The 18,975-nt window shown below is 39.8% G+C and overlaps 1 protein-coding gene across 12 annotated transcripts in view; it reads left to right on the top strand.

Annotated features, from left to right (window-relative positions):
* The window catches only part of CDC42BPB (CDC42 binding protein kinase beta), a 155,452-nt gene that overhangs the window by 111,885 nt on the left and 24,592 nt on the right, over nt 1-18,975 (top strand). For 7 of the 12 annotated variants that reach the window (XR_013540838.1, XR_013540839.1, XM_020793632.3 and 4 more), the window contains 6 exons: nt 4,399-4,488; nt 4,928-5,002; nt 6,616-6,721; nt 9,616-9,752; nt 17,840-17,979; nt 18,426-18,507. Coding sequence is in view for 9 of the 12 variants with exons in the window: in XM_020793632.3 (XP_020649291.3) it covers nt 4,399-4,488; nt 4,928-5,002; nt 6,616-6,721; nt 9,616-9,752; nt 17,840-17,979; nt 18,426-18,507 (630 nt within the window). In the remaining 3 variants the exon portion in view is untranslated. The remainder of the gene's footprint in view (nt 1-4,398; nt 4,489-4,927; nt 5,003-6,615; nt 6,722-9,615; nt 9,753-17,839; nt 17,980-18,425; nt 18,508-18,975) is intronic. The other 5 variants (XR_013540840.1, XM_072986701.2, XM_078383805.1 and 2 more) reach the window with 1 other exon arrangement.

Below are 18,975 nucleotides of genomic sequence, written 5' to 3'. Positions count from 1 at the left end.
AACTCACTGACACACAGAACCCTACTCTCACTCACTTACTGGCTCACTGACTCACAGACTCACCTCTCCCTCTCATACTCCATACACACACACACACACACACCCGTTTATATCCAAGCCCCTCCCCCTTTAGCACCACCTTCTGTTCACTCTTTGGCTCCTTTTCCTCTGCTCAGCTGTGACGGACAGGTGAGGGCAGGGCTGAACGCTATACTCACCACCACCTCTTTTGGCCAGGATTTCTGGGAGTTGAAGTTCAAGAACATCTGGAGGCCGAAGGTTGGGGACCACTGCATTAGAGAATCCATAATTCCATTCCATATGGTACAACTGAAGATTAAATAACTGCTTCCAGGCTTTGGCATGTACTATCCTGAGTATCCAGATTGGTCCTCTCATTCTAGTCCTTTTATTGTTAGGCAAAGATTTTCCTTTTTAGGCAGGCTTTTAAACGATAAATGTCTAGGAAATGCTCTATTTTTGAAATTTAGATACTTGGGGAAAAATGAATGTTTTCAAAATTGGTTTTAATCTTAACCAGTGTTTAATTGGTTTTTAATATATAGTTTTATATAGTATCTTAAACTTATTTTATGCTTTTAATTGTTAGCTGCCTTCGTTCCCCCATGGGGAGAAATATTATAAACAAAACAAAATAAATAATTTTGGGGATTTCCATGTATGCATTCTTCTAGATGATAATTTAAGCATGATATCCCTGATTAAAGTTCTTCCTCATAAAATTGTTTTATTTGTTCATTCTTTATTCTCCAACAAACTCTGCAGATTCCTTTGCTTATTTTAGGATTAGAATCCCTCATTACTTAACAGAAGTGCTTTTTGCTCTTCATCTATATTTTTTCTATGCTTTCTTCATCTTTATAAGCTACTTGAATGTATACTTGTACAAGATTTTGGTGTGTAGAATTTTGCTTTAGTTGAGTAAGCATTACCTGATCTGAGTGTATAGATGAGTTAGTAATGGCTGTGCTTACATCCAGTCCACAGTGTCATTACTGTCTGAATAGAACAGTATGGCCAAGTATGTACCTGTACTTGGACACCTCCTGGTCAGTGAGCTTAACTTACTCCAAAGATCTGAGTGTTCATCATTTTTGTTTCATTTATTGTATTGTGGAGTTTCCCTGCTGTATACCTATATTATACATTCCAAGTTCTTAATCTAACTTTAAGTACAGGGATTCATAGCAATTTGACTATCTAAATATTGTAGTGATCATGAGCTCCATGATCACTGCAGATGGTGACAGCAGCCACTGTCAGCCAATTAAAAGACACCTTCTTTTTGGGAGGAAAGCGATGACAAACCTAGGCAGCATCCTAAAAGCCAGTGACATCACCTTGCCAACAAAGGTCTGCAGAGTCAAAGTTATGGTTTTTCCAGTAGCAATGTATAGAAGTGAAAGCTGGACCATAAAGAAGGCTGACCGCCGAAGAATTGATGCTTTTGAATTGTGGTGCTGGAGGAGGCTCTTGAGAGTCCCCTGGACTGCAAGGAGAACAAACCTATCCATTCTGAAGGAAATCAACCCTGAGTACTCACTGGAAGGACAGATCCTGAAGCTGAGGCTCCACTACTTTGGCCATCTCATGAGAAGAGAAGACTCACTGGAAAAGACCCTGATGTTGGGAAAGTGTGAGGGCAAGAGGAGAAGGGGACGGCAGAGGATGAGATGGTTGGACAGTGTCATCAAAGCTACCAACATGAATTTGACCCAACTCCGGGAGGCAGTGGAAGACAGGAGGGCCTGGCGTACTTTGGTCCATGGGATCACGAAGAGTCGGACACCGCTTAATGACTAAACAACAACAACAAATATTGCAGAAACTCAGATCTTTGTACATTTTCATCTAACTGTGATGAGTGTAGATTCCCCACTCAGCCATGGATCTCACTGGGAGTATGGAACTGATAAAACCACCCCTTAAATATCTCACTTACCTTGAAAGCCCTATTAGGATCACTATAAGTTGGTTATGGCTTGACAGTACATAACAACAAATGACAAGTAGACTAGAGATATATAATGTCATGGTTTTCAGTTACCTTCCACATCTCATTGTTACAGCTAATTGCAATGGTTCCTGTTTTCCATAGACATTTTAGTTCTTCCAGGCTCCTTTGAGAGACTTGACCAAACTCCTCTGTCCATAGGCATCTACTTTTCCAGGTGTTGAGTTAATTAACTGTAGTCCAGAGGCCAGCTCCTCTGCAGCCACCATGTATGCAGATTTTAAAGTTCTGACAACCTCAGCATTAATTTTAAATATAATAAATTGGTTAAAAGACAGATTATTGCTCAGTTGAACATTTTAAATATTGAGTTGATGAGTTTTAATGTGATGAGTAGGCGCGTTGAATTATCCTTTCACAAAAGGGAGGGTTTTTTATGGGATAGTGCCACAATCCCGCCTTTTCTCCAGGATTCTGCTCTTTTCCCACTTTGTCTTGTATGTGTGGTGCAGACTGATGAGAGAATGATCATAGGTCTCCCAAATCTCAGTCTAACACAATTCACCCATAAATTAAAAAGAAACCTATCTCTTCTGTAATAAACAGTGGAGGTTTCGAAACAATGCTCTTGATGTTACAAATGTGAGGCTCATTCTATTGACACAAAGTCTTTTTGCTTAACATACATCAAGGGCAATGTCTAGAGGCGTGAAGGGCACTCCTCGATGGCCTTCTAATCTCCTCAAGTGTTTTTATTTATTTTAAACTCTAAAAACTCCATGCACACTTTGGTGGTAATTGCTTTTTTCCTTTTACCTTTTTAGGGTTTAAATTGTGAGTCCCAACACATCGGCAGAATTGCACCCATGTTTTCCAGGTGCCACAAGGAGATGTAGTGAAGAGTGTATTTGAGTCCCCCCAGTAGGGTGGCTACATGGGACTCATAGGCTGCACTTTGCCCACCACTACCTTTACATAGATGCTGTTTATACATATTTCAGTATCCTGTGCTTTTGTTAGTTTCAACTTCATCACAGCCTTGCCAACCAGGTGGCTATCAGTGCAGACTGGTGGATATAATTCCCAAATTTATCTTCACATGACCTGAATTCTGGAAGTCACTTATGAAATGTTTAATTCATATAAATAAAACATTTCTTAATCTTCTTACCTCCAATCAATATGGGCCATTTTCTGTAAGCTGTTCCCAGCAGTGCCAGATTTCAGATCATTCACTGAATTTGAATCATAGTACTTATTTTTCCCCTCTCCTATTTCTGGTTGAAGTGTCAGAAGGTGATCCACCTCATCCAAAAGCTGCAGATGAATATCTATAATTTAATGTGCTATACCCTGTTGTAAAATTATCTGCAGCTTCTAAACTTAACTATATAATATTGAAGGGCCAGCCAATTTATATTGAAACTTTATATAAAATGAACAGCTTATAGGGACTGTTATAACCGCTTTACAAAACATTTCTTTCTCTAACAGTATATTATTAAATGCAAGCTCTTTGTAGTATTTCAAAGCCCTAAGCATGTAACTTAATTTTGTTAATATTTGCATTTTCTAAATACCAATATACCAAAAAGAGCCTCTAATACCCCTTAACTGGGTGTGTACTAATGCCCGTGTTTTTCCATTTGCAATTTGAATCAAATTTCATGTTATTTTTAAAATATGTTAAATATGGCTGAAGTGCACTGGCTAGCGATGTTCTAATTAACTGAACTAGTAAACATTTTAGATAAGCCAAATACAGTAAGTCCTCCTCTCCAACAATTTAATTTTTTAATTGGGAGAGTGGGATAGTAGTATTTCATTTTCCTCCACTCCTGAAGTCTTTAGTTTTTCAGAAATATTGTATTTTAAAACATGGCCTTGAAAATACATGAAATACTTTGCAGTATCTTTATATTCAGAGTCCTGTGTTGTATATGCTTGACTATAAAGATGTCAGAAGTTCTTTAGAAGATGTTCAGTAACAAAGAACTGTAAATTTCTTATTTTGTGGTAGACTTTATACACAGAAAGGGGGAGAAGGAACAGGAGGAAGGAATAGAGATGTTTTTAAAAAGATGTCAGTGTGTATTAGGAAGTGTGGCTTCATTTTGTTCATGCCTGAAACCAATTTGATATAAGTTTCAAAGGGTCTTTGGACACCAGGCATTAAGAACTTAATTATAGAGAAAAGCAACTCTTCACCATTTGAGAGTTTTTAACATAAACCTCTTCCATTTGTACAATTTAGCAGTTGTTTGTGGGGTTGCTTTTAGAGCATAGATGTTAACTAGCTCAACACTGCTGGGTGCAGAAGAGCTGTCTCTCTGTTTTCTGGCACTCTTTTGCTTCAGTTGACCTTGATCTTCCTCTTTTACTCTAAAAGCTAATTTGCTGCCTGTCTTTCCCCTGCTTTACAGACAAATTCCATTAGTGAGCAGGAGGCACACAGTCCCAAAGCAGAGGTGTCACCATCAACATCTGTAATGACAGAGCAGCAGCAGCAAGAAGTAAGTAGCCATTGTTGTTTTACTGTCCAGATTAAACAATTTTGGGAAGCCCTTGTAAATGTACCTTCTAATCCTCATCAATACACACAAGAATGCCTTTTTTCTTCATAGCATGGTCCTCTGCAGACATACTTCAATGTTAAATGTGCAAATTTTGCGAATTATCATTTGGTTTGCTCCCCTTTCTCTGGCTTCCACTGTATCACCAAGCTTTGCTTTCCTTACCTGTTTTCTTCCATTTATTGCTAGAGTGCAGGCTTTCCTATGAGTCCTTCTGATCTGCAACATGCTTCTAGTAAATCAGCAACAATGCTGCATTCTGCCATACCAGCTCTATTTCCTAACCTTTCAAAAGTTATTCAACAATTGCTCCCAGAACAAATGTAACTGGGATCTTGAAGTCTTAAATCTTGTTCAACTGTAGTTTTTTGTAATTCAGGAACCAATTCGGCTTCAGAGGATGCCTGCTGCTCCCTCCCCCACCATTCAGTCCATTTCTCTAGCTGTACCAAAGGTATGGGGGCCTGATGGCTTGTTTTGCTTAAAATTCGGGAGGGGCGTTGTAAAAGGGGTTGTGGCTCATGTACTGTACATCTGTATGATCCATCTTTCTGTTTGGTTATGTCTTTATGTATTTCCCTGGTCATGTCTTAGTTTTTCGGTTGAATTCATAGGTTTATTTAAAATTGTGGCAACTCCCCTTTTGCCTGTCAAACTTATTGCAGTCCATTTGCCTTTCATGACAGCAGAACAAGGGATTAGTATACCATCAGCTTTTGCTGCTTTGATTTTGTCAGGATGCCAATATGGATTTGATTTCAGAATTCAGATTTTGTAGGCTGAAAAATAATCTTTGATGCTCAGCATAGTTCTGTGCTGGCCCTATCTGTTCATTTGCTTACTTCACTTGTTTATTTATTGTAAGAAAAAACATTGTGCTTTGTTTTGCCCGAAAAAGTTCCTCCCCTCCCCCTCCAAGCAGCTTAACATTTTAAAAATGAATTGTAATAGAACAGATTTCAGAAATCAGGAGCAGGGTGAAATAATCACAGCATGATCAACAGTGGAGACACGTTTTCCCCCAAGCAAAAGTTAGAAAGCAGGGGGCCAAATCACCTTGTTCTTCTCCTGGAAATACTTTGAAAAGAACCTTTTAAGCAGCATTCTGTTAAAGATAAAATTTACTCCAAGAGGAGTAAATTTTATACTAGCTTCCTATATGAGAGAATTCATTGTTGACTGCATTACCACACCTGAAAATATTTATTTGCATGATTCTTCTGAACTTCATAGCACATTCAGATTTTTTCCTCACTCCTGGTACAGGTGGCAAGAACATCTCCTGATAACAACAAAGCTCCTCTGCTTGAATTAGGAGCTTTGAAGTGTGTTGTTCAATCAACACTCAATGTGGAGTAGTATTTGGACTTTAAAATTGTGTGGTTTTGTACAGACAGTATTTTCAGGACTACTGAAACCTGGCTTATATTGTCCAGAATCCTGTTCATTGTCAACAGGACTGGCAGCAACAATTTTCAGACATTAAATTCCATGTCTCAAAATTGATCCCTAGGAACCTCAAAAAGGAAACTTTTAATTAAATAATTGATTAAAATCTAATTAAAATGGAAATAGTAAGTATTTTATTGAAGATTAACGTCTGTGGCTGATGATATCATCAACTTTATGCGCACAGAGCTGCACGAACAGGATTCCAGCCACTGTGTCAGACCCTTGGTCCATTTAGCTTCATAGTGTCAGCTTTTACCAGATACAGTCCCACATGGATATCTCTAGGGTTCTTCCATCTAAGTGCTGCCCCTAGGTTGCTTTTTTTATCTTCCAAAGACAGTCAGGGTTAGATGTGTTCAAGATGGTATCTTTTTCTGCTTCTGAGAAATGTTTTTGGATTAAGCAAGAAATATATAGATGTCTAGTGAGCTAGGAATAGTTTCTGTCCCAGTCTTCCTGCAAGTAAATAAGGACAGTTCTAGGACTAAATCTAGATCACAAAATCAAGAACCATTGCAATGAGAGCTTGTGCATTTAATGCACTGGGTTTTAGTCCAAGGTGTTGATTCTTTTCAATGAACTCTTATCCTGATTTATCCTGAATTTGCATTTCAGCCTAAAGCGCATCAACTTAGTATCAAATCCTTTACAAGCCCTACTCAATGCAGCCATTGCACATCTCTCATGGTGGGACTGATCAGACAGGGATATGCATGCGATGGTAAGTTAGTTTAAATCTCCTAAATATTTATCAGTTTCAACAGCATAACTTTTTGTCTTTGCAGCACCAAGGCAATTGCTTGGAAGGAGACAGGTGTTTGAACCATGCTTATAAACTTGGCATACGCATGCATTTTCCTGTGTTAATAGAAGGCAGGAGTATCATTATCAATTGCATGTGTTTTAATGTTAGATCTGTTTATATCATGGTTGCTCAGTAAGAGGCTGTTTCAAAGCACCAGTCACATTAAGAGAACTGAGGGAATGAACATAGGATACGGTGGTGCATCGCTTAACGGGCGCCCCATTTAACGATGAAATCGCATAGCGATGAAGATTGCAATTGCAAAGGCGATCGCATTGCGATGTTTTAAATGGAGAATATAGCTTTGCGATGATCGGTACCTTGTTTCGTTTACCGATCATCACAAAGCAATGATTTTTTAACAGCTGATCGGCGGTTCCAAAATGGCCGCCGGGTAAAAAAAATGGCCGCCCGCTGTTTTCTGGGAGGGATTCCTCGCTTACCAGGCAGCGGAAATGGCCGCCATATGGAGGATTTTCATTTAAAGGTGAGTCTGAAGCCCATAGGAACACATTGAAGGGGTTTCAATGCATTCCTATGGGCTTTTTAATATCGCATAGTGACAAAATCACTTTGCAGCGATTTTTGCTGCACCGATTATCGTCGCTATGCGAGGCACCACTGTATATTGTTGGAGATGGTTTCTATGACATCATTTGTTTTATGACATTGATTACTGACATGAAAAGACAAATAAATACTGGGTCAATTCTAGTTGGTACAAAAATATTATACAAATGAGCCTGTTTTATTCCAATTGCTTGCTCACTTTATGAAGTTTTCAGTGTTGCAGGGAATCTATTCTAATGCTAACAGAGGCATTGATTTCCGAGGTTCATACTAGATGACACAGAGAAGTAGGTATGCATTACAGTGGTGCCTTGACTTACGGACTTAATTGGTTCCGTAACTCAGGTCATAACTCAAAATGGTCATAAGTCGAAGTCCCATTTCCCATAGGAATGCATTGAAATGCAATTAATCCGTTCCGGCCGAAGAAAAAAAATCACCCAAAAAAAGAAATTGCTGCAAGACCCATCGGAAATGCGATTAATCCATTCCAGCCAAAGGGGGGAGGAGAAAAGCAAGGAAAGCGTGCAAGACCCATCGGAAATGCAAAAAAAGGCAAAGCAGAAAGCAAGGAAAGCATGCAAGACCCATCGGAAATGCAAAAAAAGCAAAGCAGAAAGCAAGGAAAGCATGCAGGACCCATTGGAAATGCAAAAAGAAAAGAAAAGCAAAAAGCAAGCAAACCCCACAACACCCATAGGAAATGGGGGGGAAAATCCCAAAAGCAAGCAAACCCCCCAAGACCTATCAGAAATGGGGGGAACCCAAAAAACAAACAAACCCCCCAAGACCCATCGGAAATAGGGAAAACCCCCAAAAAACAAACAAACCCCCATGACCCATCACAGCACAGAAACATTGCCCCAAACCACGCTGCAAAACCCACCCAGAACAGTTTTAAAAAGCAGAAATCAGCACCTTACCTTACCAGGCAGTCCGAAGCCGCCTCTGATCACACACTCTAACTGCTGGGACAAAAGAGCTACAAAGAAGCAGGTTCTTCGCTTACTGATTGTTAGCAATTTGAATTTTCCGCCTTTTTCCCCTGCCCTTTTGTGTTCGTACATGGAAACTCCGGCCAGAAGTTGAAATAAAATTTTGTGGCCGGAGCTGGTCGTAACTCGAAATGGTTGTAAGTCAGGACATTCGTAAGTTGAGGCACCACTGTAAGTCTGAAAAGCATCTAAATGTCCTAGCATGGGTTTTTCCCCATTTCCTATAGGTTGCAATTAGCTTGTTTTGTTTTGTGATTGATCATAGAGAGAGAAGCACAAGCTTGATTGCTCAGGCTATTGGCATGGAAGAAATTAAATCCTGAAGCATTAATGTGCTTTCAGCTTCTAGCTATGTACTGTGTGTATCAACTACTTTGATTTTAAGACAGAAGTTTCCAAACTATGTGGAGCAAGTAATGCTGAGGAATGTCATGAAAAATTAAACCTTGAATCCTTTACTGTCTACCTGTTGAAAGAGTGAGGCTCCAGGCAGCTATGATGGCTCTTCTATCTCACCATATATATATGGTGACATCATCCTGAGTGGAGGGAGTAAGGAAAAACTCAGATTCCCTGATATCACTTTGCTAAAAGAAAGAAAGAAAGAAAGAAAGAAATTTAGGATCATCCCCATGGATCTTTGTTTTTAAAGCTTCCCCAAAACATTTTATAATAAGATAAAACTGAACTTCAAAAATAATCAGGGTTGATTTGATTTATTTCCTGCTTCTTTTTTCCGTAAAGAAAGAGTGCTTAGGTCAGTTGTATAAGTAGCTGGTCTGAATAGCACGTAGAAGAAACAGCTGTTTTTTTGTTTGTTTTTTTTTAACAACACTTGAATATTTGGAAATGTTGATGGCAAGGAAGGTGATTTCACTGCTCAGTTGAAAATACTGTAGCATTTTAAAATCAAGGAGAACTCTTGTGACACCTTAAAAAGCAAATTGTGGTGTAAACTTTGAAGATGTGACCTCTGGGTAACGTACATCGCTATGATGTATTTGTTAGGATTTAAAGATGCCTTAAGGACTCTTTGCTGGTTTTGTTGCTATAAAGTGGTGTGTCTTCTCCCCTAGAATTTGTGTAATTTTAGGAACAATGTTTATTGTTAACCAATATTCATATTTAATGTGGAAAAAAGAAGCAAACAAAGTAAACTTCTGTAATCATTTGCTTTTCCTTGCTGTATAGACATCACTTTGTAAAAGCAAAGGACTTTTGACAAGTTTGTGTTTTCTTCCTTAGTGTGTTCATTTGCATGCCATGTTTCCTGCAAGGACAGTGCACCACAAGTCTGCCCTATACCTCCTGAGCAAGCCAAGCGACCCCTTGGAGTAGATGTTCAAAGAGGCATAGGAACAGCCTACAAAGGCTATGTTAAGGTAAGAAGCAGGAGAAGCAGCATAGATTTTGGCTTTATAGGTTATGCAGGATTTAAATGATATCCCCAGATCAAGTGATTTAATGGTAAAGATCATTAGTAATAAATAATAATCATGTGCCATCAAGTCAATTCTGACTTATGGCGTCCCTTTTCAGGGTTTTCCAGATACAGAGTACTGAGAAGAGGTTGACCATTCCCTTCTTCTGGGGGCATCTTAAGAGAGTGCAGATTGACTGAGGCCATACAAGCTGGCTGTATTTCACAGGAGACACAGCAGAAAATCAAACTCCTAAACTCTGGCTCTGCAACTGAGCCAGCCATTAAGTACTTCAAAAACAGTTATGTTCAGTGCCGTATCAGGTAGCATTATTTATGTTAAATTATGCAAGTATACATACCCACAGAAGTTTCTTTACTATGCCCATTAATCAGTTGGTCATAAATACATAGTGAATTTTCCGTAATTACTTATAAAACCATGCCTCCATTTGAGTTTCTGTACCTGACTTCAGCAAGGTGTAGACACTTTAAAAAAATAAGTGCCAAATTGTGTCTTTGTACTTCATATGTAGAAAACCCTAGGAATGTTACTGTTAAGTCAGAACTGACTTGGAGACACATAATAGGAAAAGAGTACTGGAGGAATTCTGGCCGAAACCTTTTTGCACAGCTCCATGTGGCAAGGGAGGAAGTACTATTCGCAAAGTACTTCTGCGTGCTTAGCACTCAAGAGGGAAAATGGGAATCGCATGGTCAGTTGTGTAATCTAATTGCACATCTGGAGTGCCTGGACATAATTTCATTGAGGCTTATGCTAGGATAACTTTACATTGTGTGACGATGAACACCACTATTTTAGCCACTATGTAAAACATGTATTTTGTGCAGGTAGGTATACTTTGGTTTCTTATGACATCACTAAACTAGGATATGTTCAATTGATGTAACTAGCAACAGCTGTCTTTATGGATCCTGAACTACTCTGTTTTGAAGCTCTGTGCTGTTTAGTGTACCATCATTTGAGAAAGGTAAGTCACAAAGTCAAATAAATTTTTGTCACTTTACAACACAGATATAGTATAGACAGCTGTTGCTAGTCACATGAAGAAAGCTTGTCACAATGAACAGGAATATTGACTGCTCAGAAAAAAACAAGAACCTGGATCCTCTTGTCAATTCTAAACAATGGAATAGATTCATTGATTTATTTAATATTTATTTAAAATATTTTTTGATTTGATTTGATTTGATTTCTATATCGCCCATCTAGCAGCCAAGGCCACTCTGGGCAGTTTACAACAGCTAAACAGTAACAATAATAGAATCACAGAACATAACAACATCAATAAATTATAAAAGTTCAAAAACAAAATACCATAAAATAAAACAGGAAACATAATAAAATGCAATGAAATAAATAGCATGAAAACATGGCAGCAAATTGGATATTACATTATCGGAAGCACTATTTCATCACAGTGTTATTTGCTCTTGGAAGGCCTGTCTAAATAACCAGGTTTTAGTAGTTTTTAAAAAGTGCCCAGTGAGGGGGCCAGGCAGACTTCCGGTGGAGGCTATTTCACAGTTGCAGAGCTACTGCTGAGAAGGCCCAATTTCTGGCAGTCGTTTTCTGGGCCTCTCTCGGGGTCAGAACTCTCAGCCGCCCTGCCTGTGACAATCTTTCTGGGTGGGCAGACCTAACAGGAAGAAGGTGCTTGGCTAGATATCAAGCTTGATAAAGAGGTAACCGGTTTAAGGCGGCCAAGATGGAGGAGATATGTTGGTATTTTCTAACCCCAGTCACAATTGAGAGTCCACAGTACTCTCTGAGAGCGGTCCTTCGGGAAGGAGGACCAGAGCCAGGCCAAGGCCTGACCGCCAGTCCCCAAACCCAAAAGCCTCCCCAGGAGGATACCATGGTTAACGGTAACGAAGTCCACTGATAGGTCAAGGAGGACCAACAAGGATGTTTTGCCCTTGTTGGCTTCCCTCAAAAGGTCGTCTTACAGGGCAACCAATGCTGTCTCCATGCCATGACATGGTCTGAACTTGGACTGGAATGGATTAAGGACGTTGGTTTCTTCCAGGAGAGCCTGAAGCTGATCAGCCACCACTCTCCACTAGCTTGCCAATGAAGGGGATGTTGGCAACTGGGCTGTAAGTTAACATTGTTAGCCTCCAGGTTGAGCTTTTTCTGAATTGGCTTAATGAGACCTCAGGGTAGATTGGGCAGCATAGAAATTAAATAAATAAATAAATGATTGTCTCCTTGAGGGCAAGGTTCCCCTTGCCCTCAAGGAGAGACCTGGTAATAATGGCCTCTGCCCACTCAGTTTGGCTACTTTCAGAAACCAGGCTGGGCAGAGGTTTATTGAGGAGGAGGTGGCCCTACAGCAATAAAGGAGCCTATCAACCCTGATGTCACGGGCTGAACGATGTCTCCGCGTGATAAAGAGAAGTCTAGGTCCCAGTGGATGGCCTCCACTTTGTGTTTTTAAAAGGCCGCAAATTGGTCACAGGGAATAGTTACTGGGAGGCCCGTCACTGTGACCAATTCTGGATAAGTCACGTACAATGTGGAACAGTTCAGCTTCTTGAGCCGGGCTTCGCTTATCCGGAGAACGAAGTAAGATTTTCTTATAGCCTTCACTTTGGCCAGATAAATGTTTGACCTAATTTTTGTGGGATTTAGGTTAGCTGTCATCTGGGGCTGTCTCCAAAAGCCTTCTAGCCTCATCCTATTTCACTTCAACACCTGTAGCTGCTGGTTATACCAAGCAGCTGGCCAGGGTCAGGAATAGAGGAGGTGTTTAGGAGTGATCATGTCAGCCGCCCTGGTGGCTGCCGCATACCATTCATCCACCAGAGCTTCAACAGGAGTGCCAACTAGATCAGCTGGTATCCCCTACATTGTGTCCTACATCAGGATCCAGTAGCCTGCAGGTTGCATTTTATCAGGTGGTGGTCGGACCACGACAAGGGGACCGATACCAAGTTGGTTGCCATTGGTCCACTCTCCCTGACCTGTGGAGAACACCAGGTCTAGTGTGTGACCCGCAACATGAATGGGGCCATTAACAAGTTGGGACATGTCCAAGGAAGCCATGGTTTCCAAGAACGCAAGAGCTGGACCCATGGCCCCAATCTCGGCATGGACATTGAAGTCACCCAGAAAATTAGTCTGGGGGACCTCAATCCTGCCGCCGAGATGAAGTCTGCCAGAGTGCCGGATCATGGGAGTGCCGGATCATGGGAAGCACGGTAAACAAGCACCATCCCAAACCCATCCCTGGACTTCACCAACAGATGGAAGGCCTCAAGGCCCAGGATACTCAAGGCAGAGAAGCTAACAACCTCTAAGGTGTTTTTATAGATGATAACGATTCCCCATTCCCAACCCTCCAGTCTACCCTGAAGTTGGAATATCTGAGTGGACATATTAGTGAAAGGGCTACACTGCTCTCTGCGCTCCCCAAGTCTCAGTAATACAAGCCAGATCTGCTGTTTCATCCAGGGTTAGGTCTTGGATTAGTTGGGTTTTATTCGGCGCAGACCTGGTGTCGAAACAAGAACAGGGGACAGTCTTCAGATATCTGGGCCCCATTCTTCTAGGTTTATTTGCTGTTGTGCCAGGACCATACCCCGTTACAACTTATATGTTATTCATTCCCCTGCACTGGGTGACAGGACCACAGTCTCCAATGATAGGCACTATGTGGTTAAAGTGCAATGTAGGAATAAATACTAGCAGATAAGACCAAATAAAATATGATTAAAGGGAATCTCTTTATTGAATTCATATATTTAAATTATAATTAATTGCAGTGATGTAATTCCACCAATTGATTAATCAATTTTAAATTAGTACATACGCTATATGTACTTGCTGTTCGAAGATTGAATCAACCAGGTCCTGAGAGGTTAGGCCATCCGCTACAGGCATATCACTTGGTTCCCACAATTTTCTAGATGTTGGTGATGGTAGTGCTGTTAGGTGGGGGGGAAAACAACTCCAAGCCTCCCGTAGTCTCCTTAGGAGATTACCCCACCTGAGGTTTTCTCTCACCCCCTGAGATTTCCTCTCTCTGGCAGTCATTCCAGTCATTTGTTTTAGTACTGGCTTCTGGGTCATTTTTGTCCTCAGCGAAGGCAGGGCATAGGCTAGCTCAGGCTGTTTTCTGCTGAAAGCTGTTCCATTAGGAGGGTGGAAAAAGGTCCTCTGGTTACATGATGCCAATTGAAGTCAAAATCAAAAAGTCAATAATAACTAACATAAATATAACCAAATAAAACAAATAACAGACCCCAAGGAGACCGGACCGATGCACAGTATCAACCGTCCACCATGTTACCCTGCCTTTCTCCTTAAAAAGGACCTAAGACGGCTTACATCATTAAAAGACAATATTTAAAGCTAAGAACAATGAGTATAAAGAGGCAGCTTATATCATTAAAATACAATATCAAAGCTAAAACAGTAAATAGCCAAATATTAAAAAGGAACAAATACCACTCTGAGAGAGAGTAGTAATGCATAACAATCCATCTAAAAGTCACACGCATATAGCCAGTCATTGAAGGCCATTGACTCAGTAGATTTACCTAGGTATTGGCTTACCAGTTGATTCAGTAGGCAGTTGATTCAGCAGATCTTCTCTTAGGGGGGATTAGCTGTAGGATATTTGCTAAATAAATGGGATTAGGAGTAGGATATTTGCTAAATAAATGGGATTAGGAGTAGGATATTTGCTTAAAATACGTAGAAAATGCCTTGGTGTATGTAATTTTCAGTTTATGAACAGAAACCCGTTGAAAATAATGCCTTGGTTTATAGTTTTTGTTTTGGTTTATGGGTTTTTTTTTTCGGTTTGCGAAGAAAGTTTCGCCAGGATGCATTGTGCCTGGAGGTTTGTAGCGCTGCCCCCATTCCTATGGCAATCCATGTTTTGGTTTACGAATTTTCCGCATTACGTAACGTTCTGGAGGATGCATTAATTTCGTAAACCGAGGTACCTACTGTATGAGTATGATAAAGGAAACAGGAAAGAATGAGCACATCATTTCAGAAAGAATGAGTGATAAACAGGAAGCCGGAATGCTGAACCATTGAAATGGAGTGTATCCCTTGATATTTTTAAGTTACTTACTTTCTGTATCTCTATTTAGCCATAAAGTATGCAAGAGATTTATGTACATGAAAATCATTACACTAAAAATTGAGGGGTGTCTTTATATGTAAGCTGAGAACATGGAGAGAACAAAATGGTCCACACCTCGCCTCTGTAAACAGGCTTCCTTCAATCATGAGGCTTAGCTTCCTACAGTCAGGAGACTTTGCTTCTTCCAGTCACGAGCCTTATGGAACTGATGTCAGCTGATGCTGAACAAACCAATTGGAACACGCCTTGTTGGAGGTGGAGCCTGTAGGCTCAGATGCAACAGGGACTCATAATGTTTGAGTGTTCTGAGCCCAGAGGCTGAATACTTAAAGCTAAGTTTTCTTAATTTTTGGGTTAGAAAAGTGTGGGGGGATCTTATAAATGGAAAAATACGGTAATTTCTGTTATCATTTAATGTGTTTCTTTTGTGCCATGCCAGTAAATTGAAGGTGTCTGTTTGCATAAACATTCTCCTTTTTTTACTTAGTACAAGGCTTGGTTCATGCCTTATCCCACCAGTCATGCTGGAAGAGGCAAGCTGCAGAAGATGAACATGCCTTGAAATTTTCCTCTCACCCAATCATTCATTTTCTGAAACTGTGATAAAATCCAAACCTTTTTTACAATTTATAGTAATCTCTTTACTGCTAATCCTTATTTCAGTGATCATAGTAAGTGGTTTGATTTGCAATATCGGAAATTGACACACACACACCCCAAAAAAGGCCACATACTGCAAAATAAGAGATGATCTGTGAAATAAAAAAGAAAAGAAAAGAGAGATTCTGTTTGTTGCACAGGTTAAATGGAAAATGTGAATACCCATATGTAAATCCCCCTTAAGTATTTTTCAGTTGCACGATTGAACAATACACATCCTGACATAGATTTTTAAAGGTGAGAATGCAAGCTCTTTCTCCATGGTCTTTGTGCAGTCTTACATATAGATACTCTGTATATGGAAAGTCTCCTCTGGGACCAGACTGTTCTTTTTGTGGGTGCCCTTCCTTTACCCTGAGTTCACACTCATAGGGGCCATGACTCTGTATTCACAGATAGCTCCCCTCCACTCCACCTTCTCGAACAGTAGCATGCTGGCATATAATGCAAAATTGTACTTTGCAATGGGATGCAATAGCTGGAATGAGACCAAGCACAGCCTTTGGATTACATATCCACCTCCACCACATGCTGTTTAATTAGAGAACCATATTTGAAATTAATGTATTTAGAAAGCTGAACAGTTTTTGTGATAAACTACAATTTATATTTTAAATTGCTATATTTTAATATGAGCAAGATTCCCTCAAAGGTGTGCACCTGCACACTGAACTCTGGCCCCCTCCACGCAACATTCCTCCTCCTCCGCACACCCACAGCAATCATTTTCAACCCCATTGGTCCTGGTTGCAACAGAACCCCGTGCTCAGGAGCAGAGCTGTGCGTGCAAGGGAAAGAGCCCCACTGATCAGGGCTGAAAATTTGAGGAAATGTTGAATGTGAGCTTTGGTGGATCAAGTCCACTTCCTCAGACATGAGAATGGGACTACAGTATATGGCAATCACAGAATCCCATGACCCAGTGGGAATACAAAGTGACAATGATTGATTAGTGTAGTAGACACAAGTAGCAAATTAGTTAAAACATTAGAAAAAGATATGTGTTCCTTTTACACAATACAATTACAAGAGCAAGTGATCTTTTTTTAGACCACTAAAAATTGAACAGCTAAGTTTCCATGCTAATCCATCTTCCTCAGGATGTGCACCAGGATTTTGTGGAAAGTGCAGAAAAAATATTTATGAGAGTTTCAAAAATCACAGCAGAATATTGTGTTTTGCATCTGCCACAATCAACTGCCATTAATTTTAGGGACTATCTTAAATATATTGTTGTCCACAAAATCTTGATGCACAGCCTGAGGAAGATGAATTAATCTGGAAAGCTAACTGTTTAATATCACCTGCTCAAATTGTGTGATTTTTTTTCTTTGTAAAGTTTATAAAGTTCTGTAGGGCTCTTGGGGAGATATTCAGGAATTCCTGACCTGACATATGGATGCTGGCAGCCCATCTTAAAGGGTTCAATTTCAGTCACGTGGTCTTAACTCATTACCAAGTCTAAAATGCTACAACATTCAGGTTGCTATCTGCTGTTGTTATCCATAGGCTGGTCCTTTCACTTTTTACAGAACAAAGTTTCAAAGGGAAAAGACAGATTTTGAAAAAACTGAATATCAGTTACGGGTCTTAAATCATTACCAAGTGAAAAATGCCATATTGGCTCACACAATTTGCAACTTGTGTTGACTATACTAACCAACCACTGTCATCAAGGTTCTCTGAAAGGTGAAAATCTGCATGACTCTGCCACCCCCCACCCCCATACAGTATTCTTCCTCCTCTGTGCACCCACAGCAAGCATTTCCAGCCCCTTTGGTTCTGGTCATGACGGAACCCCACACGGGGTGGAGGCGTGGGTGTGAGGGGCAGAGCCCCACCCAGCAGGGTTTAAAATTAGAGGGAATGTAAACAGTCACTTTGTATCCCCACCGGTCACTACCATATAATCTCATTCTTATGTCTCGAGGAAATGGACTCGATCCACAAAAGCTCACTTTAAAATATAGAACTTAGTTTTTAATGTGCCACATTTTTGTCGCTTTTTATTCTTTTGTGTTTTTTGTTTTGTTTCTTGACTGATATGCTTGCACAGACTAACAACTACCACTTCAAAAATTTCCCCCAGAAATGTGCCTTGTTTCTAACCCAGTTGCTTCATACATCTGGACATACATCAAAGCTCCTCCCATAGCAGAGAAATTGTAACACTGAAAATCTTAATACACGTTAACAGTGGCAAATGTTTTGCAGTAGTATTTTAATGTGGGGTGCTTTGGTTTGTTTTACATTACTATACTTCTAGGTTCCAAAGCCAACAGGAGTTAAGAAAGGATGGCAGAGGGCTTATGCAGTAGTCTGTGACTGTAAACTCTTCCTCTATGATGTGCCTGAAGGAAAATCCACCCAGCCAGGAGTTGTTGCAAGTCAAGTCCTAGATCTCAGGTTGGTGGTGGTTTTAACAGTTGCAGCAATAAACCATAGTTTTCCTTTGGTTTGTTGTGTAAAAGAGAAAACTAGCATAAAATGTGTCATGCTAAAAAAAAAAATAGCACAACCAAAATGGCAGAGAATTTTCGTTAGAATTAAGCAAGCATTAAGTTAGTTAATTATTGTATTGGTGTGCCTTTTGGCAAAACATAGGCTGTTTGTATATAGGACAACATAAAAATTACCCTTGTGCTCTCATGTACTCTTACTCTCATGTTTCCTTGCTTTACTTTCTTGAGTACAAAATAGTAATGTCTTTTGCCATGTTAACCAAGCTCTCCCTGAACCAGTAAACTTAGAATTGTACCAGGTCATATGGAAGCTGATAATATTATCTCTGGCTATGCCTTTAAATAGATTAAACCAAGTTTGGTGACTTGTATTATTTGATTTCTTGCCAGAGATGAAGATTTTTCTGTGAGCTCTGTCCTCGCATCAGATGTTATTCATGCTACCCGCAAAGATATCCCATGTATATTCAGGGTATGACTATTTATTTATTTATTTATTTATTCATTCATTCATTCATTCATTCATTCATTCATTCATTCATTCATTCATTTATACCCCGCCTATCTGGTCTACTCGACCACTCTATTTGATTAGTTTGTGGAAATATAGTTCATGTGTTACATATTCTCAAGTCTCATTTCAATGAATGACCGTTGAATAATTCTATTGTTAATATGAATCTTAGTTTACAATATTTGTTTTATGAAGCCGAACTACACACATACGGGGAAACTAAACTTTCAAAATTTAGATGAATGGAGTCTGAGTTTCTCTTCATCCTGCGTGTTTACAGTTTATAAGGATCACATGAATGGTACTTATACAAAGTGATAATACTCTCACTTTCTAGACTCTGGAAAACATTTTGAATGATGGGGTAGTGCTCAGATATATTTTGTTTCACCATCCTATCACACATCTTCTTATAACTAATTATAT

This window comes from Pogona vitticeps, chromosome 1, assembly GCF_051106095.1.
Source record: "Pogona vitticeps strain Pit_001003342236 chromosome 1, PviZW2.1, whole genome shotgun sequence".
Classification (NCBI taxonomy): Eukaryota; Metazoa; Chordata; class Lepidosauria; order Squamata; family Agamidae; genus Pogona; species Pogona vitticeps.
The sequence above is the reverse complement of the archived record's forward strand: the minus strand, read 5'-3'. Positions and strand labels throughout refer to the sequence as shown.